Source organism: Paroedura picta, chromosome 7, assembly GCF_049243985.1.
Source record: "Paroedura picta isolate Pp20150507F chromosome 7, Ppicta_v3.0, whole genome shotgun sequence".
NCBI lineage: Eukaryota > Metazoa > Chordata > Lepidosauria > Squamata > Gekkonidae > Paroedura > Paroedura picta.
In genome coordinates, this window is record NC_135375.1 from 89,331,643 (window position 1) to 89,352,438 (window position 20,796).

Sequence of the window (20,796 nt, forward strand, 5' to 3'; positions counted from 1 at the left end):
GAACATTAGCAGTTCTCCTCCCTTCATTGGTGAACAAGCTCTTTTCCTATCATGTACAGTTTTTTTACAAGGCAGATGAGTTTTGCAATATGCATTTATTGTTAAAATGGGGGGGGGGGATTATTGAAAAGGAAAGGCACCGAACCTGGTTCAGAAGTGGTGGTTTGTGCATATGTGTACCCACACGTAGAATGGGCTATCAGGCACTTTCCCACGAAATGGGACCATTAATCTCCTTTCCAATCTCAGTGACCTTATATCTCCCCCGTTCTTTCCACTGTGTCTCCAGGGGCTACTGGATGGGTTTCTCTGCTAGGGTGATTTAACCAACTTCTTGTCCTGCAGCGGCTTCTATGCTGCATAATCCAGGAGGTCTCCCTGCTGTCATCATTGGCTTTTTGTCTATCGCAGAGGTTTTGCAGATACAAAGATCCAACATATCATGTATGGGAAAAGAGAGAAGGGTCAATGGAAGGGATGAGAGAACCCACTAGCCAGTCTTGTCTACTGGCCAAGTGCAAGATGAGCCATGTTGGCCCAGGTTCTATCTGCATTTGAATTAGTGAGACCAGCGCTCAAAATAGGACACCCCTGTACTTATGCTCAAAGTAATAACAGAGCATACTTTTGAGACAGGAAATGAATAAAATGGAAACAATTGCTAATTTTGTACAGGCATTTATTCTCTTTGCTGCAGCAAGAAGATAATTCACAGCTTGTGGACTGGAAACATTGAACAATAAGGGTGTACCGATTTTTACTCGATATGTCAGATTCTGAGGCTGGAAGCTTGATTCAATCCTTTGTGGCAATGATTCGGTATCTGATATTGCCCAGCTCTCCAGTTAACTGTAGAAGCATCTAAAGCCCAGCTGTCTTGAGAGAGGATTAAAGTCAGTGAAGGATGGACTCCCTAAAATCCATCCCGTTTCTTTGAGGTGTGAGGATGTGGTGAGCCTACATGAGCCTTGCGTTGAAGAGCAGACAGATGCAAAGGCACTTGTTGTACCAAACCACCTTTCCCACCAGGTTGTGTTACATGAGCGTTTACTTTTTGGACCTCTTCTTTCCGCTACATGGAGGAATGAGCTGAATCCATGCTAGCATGGATCTAGTATGTGTAACTTGCAGTAAAAAGCGATTGGCTGGCTGCAGCACTGCTCTTCCCAGAGGTGGTGTATTGGCCTCTGCAGGCTAAACCGTTAATCTGAAAAACAAGAAAAAGAGTCTGTTGTAGAGAAGAAAGATTCGAGCAAAGGACAGACAAAGTGTGCATCTGTGGCTTAATTCAAATGAAACAGGAAAGGTTGGCCATGGTAATTGGTCCCTGATGATTGTGTGTTCACAGTAAAGATTAAAAATACAGAACACGGACTCCATGCTAATAGGGAGAGGTCTGCTTCATCGCACGGCCCCCCCTTTCCCTGTTCATGTCCTACCGCCAGAAAACAAAAACATGAATGTGTTTTAGATAGGGTTGCTGCCCGCTCCCAATATTACTGTGCACACTGAAGAGAACACACCAGTACATTTTATTTCCACTGATTCACGGGCATATCGCATTGCGGTCCCATAGCTACAAGGACCTCGGCATTACAAAAAAAAATTAGCGATCCAGAAATGCAGAGGGGAGGGCAGATGCGAGGCAGGCAAAATGCTAATGAGACAGTCACACCTTTCTTCTTTCAGACAGGCTTGCCCCTGTTTGCACCTCGTTGTGCACCGCAACAAGGAAAGGGAAGCGGATTCTCCCACATTCCCTCATTGCAGGACAATGGTGACAAAAACTCGTGCCAACCACTGAAGAGCTATGGGTTGCTGACATCATGAGAAAGCAGCATTAAAACCCGCGAACAATAAGGGGCTTGGCAGGGGCAAATTCCTCATGCAGAAATGGTCTGACTCTACAGGTCATTCTCCTTGAAAAGCAGTCCCTGGCTCTGCATTTGGAAAATAGCTGTTAAAACTGAACACAGGCCCTGAGGTGAGAGATAATTGTACAAGCAGTTTGCACTGAGCAAAGCACTGTAGACTCTGGGCAGGGTACTGGTGTGACACACTTAGCATGCACCTTGCATGTGAATGTGTCCTAAGGTCAGAGAAAAAGGGATTGCAGCAATGCAGTGATATGCTGATACTCCCTGTACTCGATAGCACCTCTTTGCTTTAGGGTCTTTGATACTTGCAAAGACAACTGACCTTTGCTCGGGTGCGGAAGGCCTCCTGTGCAGCCTTCTTGTTGGCGGCTTTGCCAGCCCATGCATCTAGAGCAGACGCCTGCAGGGCCCGTCCGTAGGAGAAAGTCAGCTTCCAAGGTTTTGGCAGGGGGCACAGATTGATGGCATTGAGGTTGACGGAAGCCTCCTCTTCACTTTGGCCTCCAGAAAGGAAGCAAATCCCTGTAGGAAGGGAGGACAAGATGGAGCTGTCACAATGGGAAGCAGTGAGAAATAAATTTACCATCAATCACAGGATTTCAGAGAACGGAACCAGGGCTTGAATACATATTACGTTTTCCTTGCACCCTTTAGGGACATATGCTATCTGATGTCCTCCCGAAGGAAGCCAATTGCTAGGTGTGTGGGGCCCAATTCAGACTCGGACCATGGTGCAACTAACCCCATACCATTTTCCTAACCCTAAATGGCCCCACAGACGGTGATTTGTCCTCCTGAAGAGAACAGTACTCACCAACAAAACATGTGGTGCACCCAACTGGCCAACTAGCATTTTGAGGCTGTAGCCCATTATTGCATGCCCCATCCCAATGTGAATTGGGTCTTACAAACCTGGGAATTGAGCTTCCCAGGATAAAACGTGCAAATGCACATGGGCTACATAGACCAAGGGAGAGAGAATGGTTGAAACCAAAGAATCAATCCTTTTGCCAGCCCAACTGCCTTAGTATGAGATACACAAGAGCGACAAGCTCCAGAATGCTTTCCTGGGAATACCGTGGAAAAACAAAATACTTGAACAGAAGACTATGAACGTCAGGAAGTACAGGGCCGCAGAGAATTACCAGGAACAGCAGCGGGGACGGTGCGACTGAGGGCGGTGACCGTCGCCATGGCCACCTCTTCAGGGGTATACTTCCTGGGACAAGCTTGCCCTGCCGTCACCATGTTGGGCTTCAGCAGAGTTCCTTCCAGATAGACGTGGTGATCATTCAGCGCCTTGTAGACAGCAGCCAATACCTAGGAAGGCCAGAAGAGGCGGGGATGAAGGACTGAGGCAGGTCTACTAGGTTCGGGGGGGGGGGGGGGGCTTTACTACTTTCAGTGTATGTAGGGCTATCCTGATATAACTTAGGCCTTAGCTGTTGAGGAAAACATGCTGGGAGAAAAGAGAATGCACCCTCTGTTATTGACTCATTTGACTGCATTACTCAAAATAGTTCAAAACTGTCTTAAGGGCAGGCAGGTTTTAAAAAGGTTTAAGAAAATAAAACAAGCCACGTTTTAGTATTTATGTACCTCTGCTTTCCTCTTTGTAGGTTACTTGGGAATGAGCTGTGAAGCATATGATTTACTTGTGCATCAACATTAAATATCGACGTAGTTCATTGACAATTTGTATTTTTATTTTCATAGAAATAAAAATGTGTATATAGCCTCCTTCAAAAGCTTATTTGTTCCTTTGAAAGAAGGAAGAAGAGCTGGTTTTTCATGCCCTGCTTTTCACTGCCCAAAGGAGTCCCTAAGCAGCTTACAAACACCTTTCTTTTCCTCTCCCCACAACAAACACCCTGTGAGGTAGATGAGTCTGAGAGAGCTCTGAGAGAACTGTACCTGACCCAAGGTCACCCAGCTGGCTGCATGTGGAGGAGTGGGGAATCAAACCCGCTGCTCTTAACCATCACTATACCAGGTTGGCTCTCAGAAGGGCCAGCTTACCTTTTCTGTCACATACTGGCAGCGCTGGAGGTCATGTTCTCCATCAGGTAGGATCTCAGGTTCCACAATGGGGACTAGGCCATGCTGAAGTTGAATAAGACAGAACAGTGAATGGAATTCTGCCTAGAGCAGATAGTCAGCATTTCTACTTTATGAGCTTACAAAGGGTCATGGAAGTGGGGAATAGGCCTTCCCCCCCCTGCCAGCCTCTCCAGTCAAGCTAGCAGAAATGCACTGAAATGTGGAGACTGCCTACCTGTTGGCAGATACTGGCGTAACGTGCCAATGTGTTAGCATTTTCCTGGATGGCAAGAGGAGATGGAGTTGTATCGGTGATCTTCAGCACAGCACGCCATTTGCCAAAATCCGCTCCGTCTTTCTTATACTGGGCACAGCGTTCACCTAAACCATCCAAACCTGCAGGGATGAAGAGGTGTCTAAGTATTTTCTAGAAGATTTGAAATGCAATGCATAGGGGAACAGATTGGGAGAATGATCTAGCAGAAGCATTACACATTGTACTCCTTGACACAGACACCAGCTGGTGCTGCCGCAGCCCTGAGTCCCTGCTTCAGGCTGAGAACAACTTCCTATTTGGTTGACACATGCGGTGTCAGCATTTTGCCTCTCTGAGGCTCTTGTCTTTTCTGAATGAAGACCATTTTGCTCTCAAACCCCAATCCCCTTCACCAATTTCCTATGAAAAATCCCACCCTCCATTTAAGTCTTCTGAATCTTCTCACAGCCCCAATACTGTTTGTCAACATTTCATCACTGATCTTTTATTTCAGATGCTAGAATGTTTATGAATGTTGTGGCACAATTGGTCAGCTGGGTTTTTTTTGGGGGGGGAGGAGTCTCATAGGCAAGTTGCAAACTGGCGAGTTGTAAAGATTTGTGAGCTACCACACAGTACTGATGGACATCTGTTTGGCACTGACTTTTGGAAATGTTTGTCTAACAGTAAAGCAGCTGGCTACAGATCAGTCATGAAAAGCAGCAAATCTGGGTCTTCCATAAAGAAGAAGAGTTGGTTCTTGTATGCCGCTCTTGTTTACCCGAAGGAGTCTCAAAGTGGCTTACATTCACCTTCCCTTTCCTCTCCCCACAACAGACACCCTGTGAGGTAGGTGAGGCTGAGAGAGCCCGGATATTACTGCTCAGTCACAACAGCTTTATCAGTGCTGAGGTGAGTCCAAGGTCACCAAACTGGTTGCATATGTAGGAGCGTGGAATCAAACCTGGCTTGCCAGATTAGAAGTCCACACTCCTAACCACTCCTAAAAATTACACCAAGGAAAGGTCTATATGTTCAGTGGATGCCCTATATGTGCAGGAAAATAGTTCTCTGTAAATAAAAAGGAAGAAAAAAATAAAATACAACCCATCCACCCTGCCTGAGGAATACTGAAAATGCTCAAGTTGGCTAAAGATTGAAAAGAGCAGAAAAGGAAATGGGGTGGATTAGCATTCCAAGATCCTGAGAGCTTTTAAAATCCTAAAGAAGGAGATTTCCAAATTGTGATACCCACAGACACCCTCCCACATGCATACACAATTTTTCTATAACTGTGTTACTTTCTTGTGCTGCCACAGAGGACAATCCCATGAAATTACCGCTTGAACTCCTGCATGAATCTTTAGACTAAGAGCCATCTTAAAGGTGCAGCAGAATCATCTCACCTTGAATGGTGGTTTCTCCATTAGTTCCTGCCAATGGGGCTGTCCCTTTATCCAGCTGTAAAAATCCATTAAAAACAACTTGTGTTAGCAAAATGCTGGTGGAAAAGCCAGAGGAGATATTCTAACTATAGTATTATGTGTATGTATTCAGGCACACATAAGCAAGCTATGGAGCAGAGGAATATATGCTGCATTAATGCGTGCTTAACCTTTGTGACCCTCATCACCCCACTGATGGGGCATTAGAAGAAGAGAAGAAGAAGAGTTGGTTCTTATATGCCGCTTTTCCCTACCCAAAGGAGGCTCAAAGCGGCTTACAGTCGCCTTCCCATTCCTCTCCCCACAACAGACACCCTGAGGGGTGGGTGAGGCTGAGAGAGCCCTGATATCACTGCTCGGTCAGAACAGTTTTATCAGTGCCAAGGTCACCCAGCTGGCTGCATGTGGGGGAGTGCAGAATCGAACCCGGCATGCCAGATTAGAAGTCCGCACTCCTAACCACTACACCAAACTTAGCAACAGCCAGCTGAGTGACTCGCCTTCATGGTGCCAACCAATGCAGCTCCAGATCCCAAGCTGTTCTAGGCCTCATTGTCTCCATTCTCCAAGACGGGCCTGCAAGACAGCCTCTTGCAATGGAATACACTAAGACAGGTTGAGAAATTCCATTTTTCTGCCCTAGCTATCTTTGACAGAGATTCTGGATCATCCCCTCTTCAGGGACCATGAAGCTATTTACCTTGATTCCAACCACTATGCCTTTATCCTTAATGACGGCTGGGAAGGGCTTTCCAGTACTGTCCTTTTGATAGAGGGTCTCGTGGAAGAAAATAACTCCCCCAATTTGCTGATTGATGGAAGAGTCGGCCGAGAAGAGGATCTCACGGAAAGTGCGCCGATTCTCCTCAGTGTTTTCTACTTTGATCCGCTGCAGCCTGTTTCCCATAGTACCTGTGAAGAGCAGAGGGACGCAATGGATAGCTCCTCAGTTTGCTGCCATTTCATAGTAACTTCCTTTGCAAAAAGCTCCGCTGAACTCAGGAGGAAGGGAAGGAGAGCATGAGCCTTCGTTTAACTTATGGCTAAAACGATCGTGGGGAAGAATTTGGAAGGAAATATAAACTGTGTTCAGGATTGCCACCTTCACAGCCCTAGAATTACCTCTGCAGTGTAGCGGCAGAAAAGGAGGTGGGAAACGTGTTCATGGAACACAATACATATTGCAGGCCTTTGACCCTTGATCTAGAAAGGACTGCATGAAACCAACATAGCCGTAGGAAGAGCCCTGAAATGTTTTTCTTGGTATCTGGACTTGTTTTCACAATGATCTCCAAGTCCCGGTGCTGCAGGTGTCTTACTGGCCAAGAGGGGTGGCGCTCACGGTTTGAAAGCCAATAGATCTTTGGGAGAGGTATTGGTTGCCAGATGATTGCTTCAGTGTACTGCTTTGGCCATTGGAAGTCAGCACATAACAGCACATTCAGACAACCTCCTCTTATTCCAAAGAGGGTTCTGCAAATGGTTCCCAAAGAGGGTAAAGCCCAGGAATTTCTCTTTCATGAGTCATCTAAATGAAATTCCCAGTTATCAATACCATGAAAAGGCCCAGGCATAAATGCTTCAGGCTAGGTGTGAACATCTCCCCCTCTTCCTCCTTCTATGCATTGAGTGACCTTAAAAGACTGAACAAGACTATTGGAACCATTATTTCCCGCCAATGCAGTTCACTCAATTCCTTGTGCAATTCCAAAGACCAAAACTATGCTATAATAGCAAGGAAAGTCTATACCATGCGATATGATATGGCATGCTAGGTTAAGGGTAGACAAAGCATTTCGTTACTCAATGAAGAATTAAATTGTGGCGTTCCTTGTAAGTGGGTGTAGTTGTGAGCACTGGCATTAATTACTTTAAAGAAGTTAGGCCGACTCAGGGAGATGGATAAGTCCATCAAAGGCAGTAAACCTCTGAATACCACTGCTTGGAGGCAGTATTAGGGAAAACTTCAGCCTCTCTGCTCTGTTTTTTTTTTGTTGTTGTTTTGGCCATGCCTAATAGCTTGGGGTGGCTACTGTTTGAAACAGGATGCTGGATTAAATGGACTACTGGGCCCATTCTGTGCAGGTTGGATAATGCACTTTCAATGTATTTTTGTAGCTGGATAATCTAAAGTGCATTGAAAGTGCATTATCCAACATGTGCATTATTATTATTATTATTATTATTATTATTATTATTATTATTGGATTTCTAGCCCGCCCCTCCCCTGAGGCTTGTGGCGGGTAATAATATGTAAAACCCCTAATACATAAAACACCTAAAAACAGTCCCCAGCCCACCCAACCTGATGGTGGCGGAACTATCCGGGAAATGAGGGGTCACTGCAGATATAGAGGGGGGAGCGATCTAAAAGGGGGGGCACCAGCCTCAACCATAATAGGCCCTGGTCTCATCCAGCATTGCATCTCTTATGCTGTGGAGCTGAATGTGGAACTTGAGTTCTGGATTCTAGTATTCCTATAATAGATGCAAATATGGACCTCAGCCTGCCTCTGAATGGCACACTTACTTCAGGAATCATTGTATTCGGAATGCAGAGTTAATTTAATTGAGTTGATTAACTGAGACCAATCAAGCTTGAAAGAAGATCGAGGATGCCAACAGAGATTCAGCGACACTCACCCACAGATTCATCTGCAGCCAGGATCCCTTTGCCTGTGGCCACGATCCTCTGCGCTATGTCAGAGAGGGCCTTTTTCTGCTCTGAAGAGAGGGCTGGAAATTGGTGGGTCATGATGGCTGAAAACAAATGTTTAAAACCCAAACTTTAATAAATTCAGTCCATTTCTTAACCATGGGTCAGTCATTCCAATAAGAAAACAACAGACCAGAACAATAATACATTCCAGACAAAACACCAAAGGGTTCCAAGAGTTGCCAACCTCCAAGTAACACATGGAGATGTCCCAATATTACAGTATATCTCCAAACTACTGGAGTTAAATCCATGGGTTCAAGATGGACACAGACATTGGAAGTGATCTGAACTCTTTATTAGGAACCCAGCAAGGTATAACAAGAAGCAGAACTGAACCAAGAAATTCACAATCAACCCCAGCAGATATACACAAGCCCTTCTTCCCATCAGTGTGTGCTCTTGGTCAATTTTTAAAGTGACTGGATCCGGCAGGTGGGATCTAGCCATGCATTGATCAATTACAGAGCAGGTTTACAATCCTGCCTGGACCTCAAGCTTGGTCCTCAGCAGAACCACAGAGACAATAACCAGGATCAGTTCTCGGGGAGTAATTGGTGGCTTTGGAAAGTGGACTCCAGGGCACTGTGGCCTATTGAAGTCCCTCCCCTCCCTAAACCCCGCCTTCCCCAGGCCTCACCCCCCAAATCACCCGCTATTTCTCAACCCAGAGCTGGCCGCTCTGTTCATTGTGCCATAAAGGCCAACTTCCCTAGTTACTTATGGACAGTTTCTGACAGAAATTAAAGGCAGGATTTGACACATTATCTTCACTTAGCTCTATTATAAAATACAGTTCAAATTATGAAACTTCGTATCAGGTTTTGAGAAACCCCAGAAGTGGTTGATTGTGGAGAACATTGTTGATAGCATAGCCGTGTACATGCCCACCCGGGGGCCCTCCCCTTCCCACCCCCTCCAGGCCCATCATTGGCCATTTTGGAATGGTGGGTTGACCTGACCCTATACAGTCATATCACCAGATAAATGTTTAACAATTTTTTAAAAAAAAGATACAATTAATTGCAAAATCAATTCTTACCTATTCAGGACATCATTCCAGGGGCATCAAGAAACCACAGGGTTTCACTAAACCCTGCTCTATGGCATTGAACTCCCCCACACACACACACACACACAAGGTCCATGTGTCCGTCAGACTCCATCCTCAATCTCCAGGATTTTCCCAGCATGGAGCTAGTAACCTCTCCCTCAGGTTCTTACATTGGGCTACTCTGGAAATTATTTCCAAGGTTCTTTCAGTTGCCCCATGTGCCCCTGCTTTCCTTTTTCCTCTTCAAGGAGGCAGCAGCAGGAATGGAGGGGAGGGAGTGGAATGGGATGAGAGAGCTGGAACATTTTAGCATCCAGGGTCTAGAATGGCCTTCTGAAATTAGTGTAGGTGCAGGAAGACAACACCATCTGGAGACCTGGCTCACCTGCTTCCTCTCCTTGGACAAAGAGACTGACCTCTCACATTTCCCCAGTCCCCCCCCCCCATTGAGCATCCTAAGTCTTTTATGCCATTTGCTTTGGGTAAGGATCATGGGAGGAGGGTCTCCAGATGGGATTTTTGTCCTAGGGCCCCATGGTAGATCTGAGCAGCTCTGCTTTGGCTCTCAAAGAGCAAACAGGTTGTCCATTTAAAAACTGGGTCAAAGGAACAAGTACGGCACCCTTAATTGCAGGCTCAGCAAAATTCTCAGATCAGCGTGTTTATTCTTATCAGATTTCCCCCCCTCAGCTAACAAACCCTCTTGTCCACTCGGCCAGCTTTCTCAGTGTTTGCTAACGTGCTGTTCCTTTGGCCTTTTAATGAATGCCTGGGACTTTGCATGTGAGAGGTTATTAGCCCATAGGAAGGGGACTAATTTCCATGCTTCAAGAGGGAGAGATCTAAATCCACAGTGCCTGCTCTGTTTTAGTATCTTGAATTACAACAGCATCTTTGCTGTCCTCAGCAGTTCCTGATTTTATCTCAGAGATCAAATTAGATTCAAGTGTTCTTTGGCAGCAATTACATTTAAGACAAGTCCCAGGCGTGCTGCAGCCAAGACAATAAACAAGACACTTTAAAGACTAACAATTTGATTGTGGCATAAACTTTCATGAGTTAAGTTTGGGATATGCCGGGCTACAGATCATGTTTCAGATATTTATGTTGCTACAGCCCTGAATGTAGGCCTTTTTAAGCCCTGGTGATTCCCCTTCATTTATACCATGCATTCCCTTTGAGTATATTTTTCCCTTCTGCATGCCAATTCACTGCTGCTAGGCACTTAAAGTGTCCTTTAAAAAAAAAATACAAGCTCCGTGAAGTCTGTTGATCTATTATTCTGTGATAATGGACAGGAGATGGGCAGCGAATGCAGAAAGAGCAACTGTCCTTCTGACAAAGTATCTCAGAGTCTACCCCAAATAAGAAAGGCCCGCCTGCTACTGAACACAGTGTTTTATACCATTGATATTTACACTCCTTGGGCCTTTATCTCGTAATGTGGATAAGGCTAATGCTGAACTTTCCTACCTGGTTTCCACTTTTTATAACTTATATAGATTACTAAGAACGCTAAATAAGCTGGGGTAAACTCTGACTTGGGAAACTGAGATCAGAATGTGATGAGGAAGTTATTTGTTCTTCATGTCACTATGTGACGTGTTTTCAGATCCTTGTAAGGGATAAGTTTAATTAATCGTGACATTGTTGTATATGTTTTTTTAATTGTAGTTTTAAACCACACATTAATAATAGATTGTGCTGATATAGAATGACCGAGACCAGTAGGGATAGTCAAAACCTGAAATGCATGAAGATAGATCAGATTTAGCTCTTTTGGCCAATCAGGCTCTACTAACTGCTGACACCTTAAGCAAGATCTACTGTAAACTGGATTAAATTTCTTCTCAAATAAAATTTTTGATGCATAGCAGAGAGAATTCACAAGGGTCACTCAAAAGTGAACATACTAACTGAGGGTGATGAGCTGGTAGACATACAGGAGGAACCTCAATTTTTCCTGGATCCATACAGAGATGTATTAACAACCTCTCCTTTTATTTCTTGGAGTATTTGCTGGTTCTCCAGGTCATTTACAAAAAATGTGATGTTTTGGCACCAGTTGAATGTTGACACCCCCTCAGTTCCTGCATTGTACAGGTGGTTGGACTGGATGGTCCTGGAGACCCCTTCCAACTCTATGATTCTATGAAGTTGGGTAAGAGACCAACAGGATGGGCAGTGCAAAACTGTGCATGTTGGCTGCAAGATGAAACCAAAGCTCAAATCAACACAGCCAAAAATAATAGAATTCCATCCATGACGTAAAAGTATTAGCAGCTAATGTCTGAAGGTACAGTAGGACTTTGACTCACGTGCCTTTGTCTTGCAGCGTGGCCCATCCATGTGGCCTTCTGCTTGTTGGTGACAGGGCCCAACACAATACCAACACAATCTTCCATACCAGTGAGAATTATACATCCCACAATTCCTGTTTTTATTGCTTTTAAAAAAAATGAACTGCAGAGTATCTGTTTATTTTAATACATCCTCCTTATATAGTTCTTAGCCAACGAAGGTTTTTCAGGTCTAGAAGAAACAGTATTCTGTAGAACCATTTGTGGCATCGTTCCAAGGGACGTCAGAGACTTCTTAATCAAATAAAAATGTTTGCCTTATTCAGGTTCTGGCAGAGAGCCAACAGGACCCAGGGCTGTCTTGTCAACAGTGCTAGAAACCTCCTCTTTGCTTGCAGCGGCAGGGCAAAGAAAAAGGGGAAAAACCTACTGACATGAGTACAAAGGTTGCCTTCTGTTAATATTCCAACCTGTTGTGGCCAAAGGGCAGGAGGAGGATGGGAAAATGGGAAAGATTTCAACATTATTGGTACATTGATCATATCAGGTCCCCTCGAAAACATGGTGTTTTCGGAGGAAGGGTCAGCAAGGATGGGGGGGGGATTCTGCAACCTTCATGTTGATTTTTCAGATTCTACAACTGACTGAACTGCCTCTGTTTCTGCAGGGTCTTTGAATGACATTGTTGGTGCTTGAGCAGTCCAATAGAGTAATAATGCTGTAATCTTACTTTTTCTCTTGTGTCTTTAATTCTGTGTTTCATATTACTTTGATCTTATGCAGTACAATATGTTGTGTCTCTGGGTAGCAGCAACCTCAAAAGATAGCATAGAAACATGCCAAATACATTCGTAATAATGGGCCATCATTCTATAGATGTGCAAGATGCTGATCTCTAAACTTCAGGTGCCCAGTGCCATAAATTAGGTGTATGCACATCCCTGCCTTTTTTGGATTAATTTAAAATGAGTCTTTATTCATTTTTCATTAACCTCCTTTGCTCCTACAGTAACTGGCCAGGCACCATGCAGGCAGTGAGGGGTGGTGTAGGTCAGTCTTTTTTTCCAAATGTTGTTTTTTTCTGGAGTTAGGAAATACCATTCCCATTTTCCTGGTTTGCTATCCAGCACTAGGACCACAATACGTGGAGGTGGGGAAAGATTCCATAGCCGTGATATTCTCCCCATGGAGGTACCACTGAAATATTTTTCAGGCTTTGAGGTACCAGGAAGTGTTGTCAGCTGGCCACGCCTCCCTGCCACGCCCCCCAGAATTGTGAGGAACTTTGGGTGACAAAGGTTTAAATGGCTGGGGCCCCTCCCCTTCTCTCTCCCTGCAGGCGTGTCATTGGCTACTTTGGGAGGGGATGAGTCAACCTGCCCAAATAAGGGTCGAATTTTTAAAAAATTAAACACTTTTTCTTTCCCCTTTGCCTGGAGCTGGAAATGGCAGACATAAGGTGGGAGGGCTCTCCCCAGCCGCCATTTTGGAAAACCTCATGCCGCAATACCATTGAGGGGTACCATGGTTGGGAAACCCTGCTCTAATTATTCTACCAGCCCAGCTCTTTCAGGCTGCTACTGTCCATCCATTAGGGTTGCCAGATCCTCTTGGCTACCAACAGGGGACACATGGGGTAGGGTTGCCAGATCCAGGATGGAGAACTTCTGGAGATTTGGGTGGAGTCTGGGGAGGACAGGGACCTCAGTGGAGAACCATGCCATAGAGTCCTCCCTCCAAAACCTCCATTTTCTCCAGGGGAATGGAGCTGTGTTGCCTGTCGATGAGTTGTAATTCTGGGGGACCCCCAGGGCCCACCTAGAGGCTGGCATCCCTAACTTTCATGTGGACAGCCTGCAAAGTTCTAGGATCTTGTGCTGCTTCCAGGGCTGAATCTGCACTTATTTTGTTTATTCCATTCTGGATCCTGCTGAATCCAGATTGATTTGAACTCGGGTCTTCCTCTTCCTCCCCTTCCCCATAGAAACAGAAAAGTGTTCTGCGTTTAGGGAGGCTCAGAAGGGCGGGGGAGAGCCAAGCATAGCAGGAGCCTCTTTCTTTCTTTTCTGTTCTTGAATGAGGAGGGGGGGAGAGTATCAGAGACAGCAGAGGAGGAGGGGGGAACCACGAGGCAAACATCTACCGGCAAAAGTTAGGGCTTCTGCTGAGAGAAAATTAGGTCTTCCTCTTTAAGAAAAGCTTGGCAGCCTTGGACAATCAGGGCTTCTCTACCACAGAGTCAGCCAGGCCAATCAGGTCTTCTCTACCACAGAGTCTACATCAAATGCAAAGCAGCCGGAGATCTTCATGGTTTCTTAATCCGATTCTTAAAATATTGAGGGTTAAAAGCACTCTATGATATTGCAGGATAAAGGCAGGGTCACTCCGAAACAATCATGCTTGTTGCAGAGGGAAAATTTAAATCGGACAAAATCAAAATGGGAATCACATTCAGTGGAGATGGCAGGGACTGAATCAGCTTGGGGTTGTAATAAAAGCTCCATGCAGACTCCACCCAGGTGAGCACTCCTGAAAGTATGTTGCAGAATCCTCTAATGCAGTGGTCCCCAACCTTTTTGAGGCTGGGGACTGGCGGCAGCAGAGAGGGCGATTGCCCGGCCGCGCATGCCATGCATGCGTGGCCGTGCATGTGTGTATGCGCGATGCGTGGCTGAAATCGCGCATGCGTGGCACTTTCGCGCATGCGCACCTGTGTGAAATTGCCGCGGATGCATGATTCTGGCCATGCATGGTGCATATGCACATGCGTGGCCCTGCTTCCCTCTCCCCCCCTCCCACAGTAAGAAGCTTGCCGGGCTGCAAGCTTGCAGCCTGGGAAGTTTTTTACTGCGGGGGGGGCGGGGGGGAGCTGCGGCCCGGTGCCAGGGCGGCCCGGTGGTTGGGGACCACTACTCTACTGTGATGCTAGGGGTGTTAGCCTAAAGGAGCAAAACAGCCAGATTTGAGTCCAGTGACGCCTTCGAAACCAACAAGGTTTTGGAGTTAGATGTTTCCAAGCGTCAAAACTCCCTTCATCGGATATGCTAGGGAGAGCAAAAGTTCCCTTTGCCCCACTCTCAAAAGACTTTCTTTTGCTTTTGCAATTCACAACCCACTTACCCCCCATCCCATGGGGTTTTCAAGGCAGGAGGCATTCAGGGGTGATTTGCCATTGCCTGCCTCTGCATAGTAACCCTAGATGTCTTTGGTAGTCTCCCATCCAATACTGACCAGGGCCCATTCTGCACACATAGGACAATGCACTTTCAGTGTGCTTTGGCAGCTGGATTTTCCTGTGCAAAACAGGAAAATCTACTTCTGAAGTACACTGAAAGTCCATTATCTATTGCGTGCAGAATAGGCCCAGATCTGATCTTCCTTAGCACAAAGACTTGGTTAGGCCAGGCTATGCAGGTCAGGACTTACACCCGCCCCCCAAAAGAAAATTTTGTTGGCCTCGTAAAATGCTCCTGGACTTGAGTCCAGCCATTCTACTGCAGACTCACACAGCTACCCTCCAATGCAACAGCAATTAAAAACCCTTTTGAGTTAACTTAGGTGACAATGGGTGGTGGGAGAGGAAGACACTGAGGATTGTTAAGGAAGTCAAATGGTTCAAATGCACGTTGCCAGTCCAGGAACAATGGAGAGGTGGGTGTCATTGCGTGATGCCTCCTGGAAGCAGCCAACCGATTGCTTCAGGCAGCAGGATTAGCAAAGCTCTTGATTGAGTGCAGCTTGCAATTCCTTGAAAAACTGGTTCTCTCCAGCCACAGTGGGTGGAATTGAATCTTTCCTAGAGTCACACAAATGAAGGTGACAAGCTGGGACCCATGACAGTTTCACCAAGGAAGGGAACAGGGACTGGACTCTGCAAGTGTGATCCCACTTTTGGACCTTGGGATTCTAAAAGAAGCAGTCATTGACAGAAACGTATGGCAAAAGCTTTCCTGTAGCATCGCGGAAGGTTGGACATGACTGAACGGATAACATTATCATCATTCTGGAGAAGTCTCCTCACCACTTACAAAAAAGTGCTGGTGAAGTCATGCATTGCCCAGAGATCCTTGAGGCTGCTTCTCTAGGCTGCTTGCATCCCATCAGCTGGTGGCCTAAGGGCAAGTATGTCTACCTTCTGTAGCCATGTCCCACCACCATACCCCGTTTAGAATTGCCATTTACAGGGGGAAACATCCTGTCCCTTTAAAGGAAGCTTAAGGGGTTAAAATGGGCATAGCAAGGAGACAACATCCCTCCCATTAAGTCTCTATTAAGGATGCAGACCCCCACCCCCCACCCCCAATCCATCTTTTAAACTGTTCCTCTCTTACTTCCACATTAGAATGTGATCTGGACATGGAAGACAGAAGGAAGTCTGTTGGTCTTAAAGGTGCCACTGGCCTCAAAGTTTTAATCTGGGCATATCAGCTTTCATATGCATGCACCCTTAGACCCAACACAAAGTGGCATTGTTAAGAGATCTGCAGCTAAACACTGGCATCGGCCCCCTTTGCACCTTCAGGCAACACCTACTGCATTCGCTTCCTTAAGGGATCCGCACACACACAATGTCATTTCAGCAACGCTTCACATCCACACTGGTGCTTAGACATTTTATGAGAGCACACAGGGAAAACTACCCTCACAGGTCTCCCTCCCACATATTATATACTATTTACTTTTAGGGATGTTCTCTTGCAGTACCTGGGCACAAGAGAAGCTGCAGCCTCCACCTGTGTGGGCTGAAGCCCCCCTCACCCCCATCTCGACAAAACTATTCCTTCATCCTTCTACCTGTTTTTGAACACTCAATGCTATCTATAGAGAAATCACTTCACCAATATGAGGCACGACACATGCTGTCAGACACACCTATTTCACAAATCCTTTTCATGCACTACACACCGGGCATTATTTCGGCTCCCAAAGCAAAGCTCATTCATTCTGTACCCCCTAGGGCCGATTTTGAAACAGCCATACATTTTTAAGAGCTGCTGTAGGAAGAGCCTCTGCAGAAATTGCAACAAAATTGACACATTTGCTCCTTGCCCTCCTGTTGCAACAAACTGTAACCCAGAAAGTGTTGAAATGTCAGCAATATCACACCAGCTTCTCACAGTTGTATGATTCGCTTCTCCACACACACCCCTTTCTCCCTCCCAAAGTTTCCCAAGCATCACATGACCACGCACCTTTAGGGTATATAATCTGGGCCTGTTCCAGAAATGCCTGTTGGTTGGGTAGCTGCAGCCAAACAGGTTAAGCACTCCGACTGAGAAACCCTTTATACTGATCTAAGCCACGTTACGCATTAACTTCTCCCTGTTCCACCCCTCCTCTTCTGCCAGCAGATTGGAGAAGGGCGGGTACTCAGGAGCTCTCATTGGCTGCAGCTGAGTGACCCTTTCAACCAATCAGAGGTGCCCTTCTCTTTCTCGTCCCCCCCCCCCCATTCTGATTATTACACACCCAGAGAGAATATCTCCTAGGGACGGAGGCAGTGCACATACACTAATAGCTCTAAGTCTGCAAGGCTAAATCTTTAGGTAGCTCTGCTTCAGACATCACAGAAAGCAATCCTGTTTCTCTTTTTTAATTCCCACTTTTCTTTAGGTCGGTCCTTGCTCATATCTTCACAAGAGTACTGCGGCATTGGCTAAATGGAGACAGAAGAGCTATGCAAGCTAGCCTGGAATTTAAACTACCCAGGATTGGAAGAGCCTAGTCTGATTTTGTAAGCACTACAATCATGCTAGCTGATATACTGATGGCCAAAAAACAAAAAGGCTTTACTATATACACACACACACACATATGTATGACTTTTGCATGTTTGAATTGTGGAAATGGACCGACATTGGCCATGTATATACAACTGGCAACACTATTATGTGATAATCTATGCCAAAGAGGAGGGGGGAAAGTCACTCATAACAACTGGTAGATTCAGGTGGGTAGTTGTGTTGGTCTGAAGGAGCAGAACAAAGTGTGACTCCAGTGGCACCTTTAAGACCAACCAAGTTTTATTCAAGGTGTAAGCTTCTGAGTGTTGCACCTGAACGCTTATAGCTTGAATAAAACTTAGTTGGTGTGAAAAGTGCCACTGGACTCAAATGGTGTTCTGCTGATTGCTGTGGGTTTTCTGGGCTGTGCAGCCAGGGCCGGGTAGTTTCAGTCCCTGACATTTCGCTAGTAACTGTGGATAGCATCTTCAGAGGTAGACAACCCACAGCGACCAGTTGACTCTGGCTGTGAAGGCCTCCCAACAATCCTTTGTTCTGCCACTTCAGACCAATACAGCTACGCACCTGGAGCTATCTCCATGGAAGGCACCGCATTAAGCCACAAGGAATGTAACTCCATCAGGAAGACGTGTATTTGCATGCAAAACCGTAGGGCTTGAATAAAACTTGATTGGACTTATAGGTAGCACCGGACTCAGACTTTGTTCAAAACAGCTGGGTGAGAAGCAAGCAAGAGAAATCCACTCTGAGAAGGGCTCTGTAACAATCTCAAATTGACTTGGATTTCAGGGATTTTGTTCAGCTAACACAAATACCAGGTAACCTTGGACATTAGCTCTTGCTTTCATTGAGAAAGGAATGCAATGTTTGCTGAGGCACTGACATTCTCTCCCTACGCTGTTGAAGAGATATTGCTGGACTTTTAGCCATCATGCAAACAACAGCTAGCCAATTGGGTGTAGTGGTGTAGAGTTTGGAGTAGTGGTTTAAGAGTGGCCATTTCTAATCCGGCAAACCGGATTTGATTCCCTGCTCCTCCACATGCAGCCAGCTGGGTGACCTTGGGCTACTCACAGTGCTGTTAGAGCTGTTCTCACAGAGCAGTTTCTGTCAGCCCCACTTACCTTACAGGGTTTCTGTTGAGGGGGGAGGAAGAGAAAGTCGACTTGAAGACACTTTGAGGTTCCTTCAGGTAGGGAAAAGTGGGGTATAAAACCCAACTCTTCTTCTTCTAGCTGCAATACACGTGTGTAGAAGTAACCAGGATTCTGTTTTCATAAGAATCTCCTCCCAGTCTAGAGAGATGCTAATTAAATTGACACTTGTCAAAGACTGATTTATTACCTAACTCTGCTGTGATCTGTAATGACTCCCAGGCAACAGCGATGTGTAGGCCTTTAAAAGCCCTTCGAAAATCATCCTCCATCAAACAATTCAGGGTTTTAAAATAATCAAAATCTAGAATGTTTCAGAAAACCTGGAGAATTGTTAAATGTGGTTAAAACAGCTTATCAAAGAACTGCTACTAAGAACTAAAAGAACAAAATCTGAGTCCATTAGTGCCTTAAAATAGGGATAGTCAACCTGTGGTCCTCCAGATGTTCATGGACAACAATTCCCATGAGCCCCTGCCAGCGTTTGCTGGCAGGGACTCATGGGAATTGTAGTCCATGAACATCTGGAGGACCACAGGTTGACTACCCCTGCCTTAAAAGACCTCAGAACATTGACCAGGGCATAAGTTTCATGTTTACATCTAACAAAGTGAGCTTTGACTTATGGAAGTTTAGACTCTGATAAATTTGGTTGGTCTTTAAGGTGCCTCTGGACTCATGTTTTGTTCAACCATCACAGACTATCGTGGCTATGGTGGTCCAGCTGAAATCCTCTTCTAAGAATTAAAAGGCGGCAGTAGTCCCGCTCTCTTCTACCGCTGTGTGTTCCTATATTTGCTTGCAACCAAGTAATCCCCTAGTTTTCAGACAGGATTGCCATCTGCCAGGAGGGAACAATGTCCTGCCCCTTTAATAAGGATGTTACTGACCTTTATGCTAGTAAAGCTTCAGCTGCTCATTTCTACACATTAATGCTGATTCTGAGCTTACTTTGTTTTTCCTGTTGTGGATTCTGCTGAATTCAGTTCGATTTGAACTTGGGTCTTCCTCTACCCTTTCCCCCCCCAATTGAAACCGAAAGTGTTCTGCATTTGATTGGGGAAGTTCAGAATGGGGAGGGGAGCCAAGTGCAGCAGGAGCCTCTTTCTTTTTTTGAATGGGGGTGGGAGAGAGAGGATTGGAGACAGCAGAGGAGGGGGGAATAAATCTAAGAGGTAAATCTCTGCTGAGAGAACTTAGGGCTTCTGGAGCACAATCACTTTAAGACAAGCCTTGCAACCAGGAACCAGGAAGTCTTTGAACTGATGCCCTGGCCAATCAGGGAAGAATGCTTTGCTGTGAGGCATGGAGAAGGGAGTTAATTTGAAAAAAGCAAAACTCTGCACATTTACTGATGCCGGTTTTCAAATATCAAGGGTTATATCCACTTCTGAATATTGTGGGGGGGAAATAGCGGCACTCCAGATCAATCATGCATGTTGCAGAGGGAAAATGTAAAGCGCCCAAAAACAAAACGGAAATCGAATTAAGTGTAGATGGGAGGGATTCATTCAAACTGAGAATGGTTTAAAAGGCCCATGAAGACTACACCTAGGTCTCTATGATAAAGTGATGGGACATTTTTTTCTCCAGGTCTATTAGTAATCCAATTTTCAGACCATGTTCTTGGCCATGCTAGCATTTCTCAGATGGGCAGCAGAGTTATTCTGTAGCCAGACTCCTGCTTTGTCTAGAATTCCAGTAGCTTATCAGGAATTCCTTCCTGAAAATGATTGTCAATCAAGTGGCAAGAAGCCAAGTGGTAACTGATCCACATGAGGTGGAAGAAGTGCTCCAGCAGTTTTATGGCTCTTGTGTTATCAGTAAGAATGGTTGTTCGGTACAAGGCTCTACTGGCACAATATACCCTTGTTTTGATACATTACATGCCTTGGGTCTCCGTCCTCAGTTCATTCTCTTCTAGTAGGGGTTGCTAAACAGTCATTTAGGGAACAAAGACTTTGTCAGCTTTTTTCCTTTGGGAACTAAATAAAATGTCCAGCAACTGTTCATACCCCCCACACTTTGGCATGGAGAGATTCCCACCTTGCCGTGTCCTACCCCTGAAGATGCCATCTGCAATTACTGGCAAAATGTCAGGGACAAAAACTACCAGGCCAGGGCCACATGAGCCAGGAATACCCACAACAGCCGATGTAGCTCTACTTAGAACTGTGAATGAACAAAATACAAAATACAAAATACATTCC

The 20,796-nt window shown here is 45.5% G+C and overlaps 1 protein-coding gene across 1 annotated transcript; it reads right to left on the reverse strand.

Annotated features, from left to right (window-relative positions):
- Window positions 1-662: 662 nt before the first annotated feature.
- ALDOB (aldolase, fructose-bisphosphate B) lies at window positions 663-17,034 on the reverse strand. The gene is made up of 9 exons (XM_077345345.1): window positions 16,881-17,034; window positions 8,262-8,378; window positions 6,319-6,530; window positions 5,580-5,634; window positions 4,153-4,313; window positions 3,897-3,980; window positions 3,023-3,197; window positions 2,200-2,399; window positions 663-1,207 (listed from the first exon to the last, which is right to left on the reverse strand). The coding sequence occupies exons 2-9, from the start codon at window positions 8,371-8,373 to the stop codon at window positions 1,112-1,114; spliced, it is 1,095 nt and encodes a 364-aa protein (XP_077201460.1). The 5' UTR covers window positions 8,374-8,378; window positions 16,881-17,034; the 3' UTR covers window positions 663-1,111.
- Window positions 17,035-20,796: the final 3,762 nt, after the last annotated feature.

Bases quoted from the DNA above. Each gene is read 5' to 3' on its own strand.
- ALDOB (XM_077345345.1), bottom strand. From the start codon at position 8,373: ATGACCCACCAATTTCCAGCCCTCTCTTCAGAGCAGAAAAAGGCCCTC. The intron at 4,314-5,579 runs GTGAGATGATTC...TCATCCCTGCAG, and splicing joins TGGAGAAACCACCATTCAAG to GTTTGGATGGTTTAGGTGAA. The intron at 1,208-2,199 runs GTCAGTTGTCTT...CTTGTTTTTCAG, and splicing joins CCTTCCGCACCCGAGCAAAG to ATTAACGGTTTAGCCTGCAG.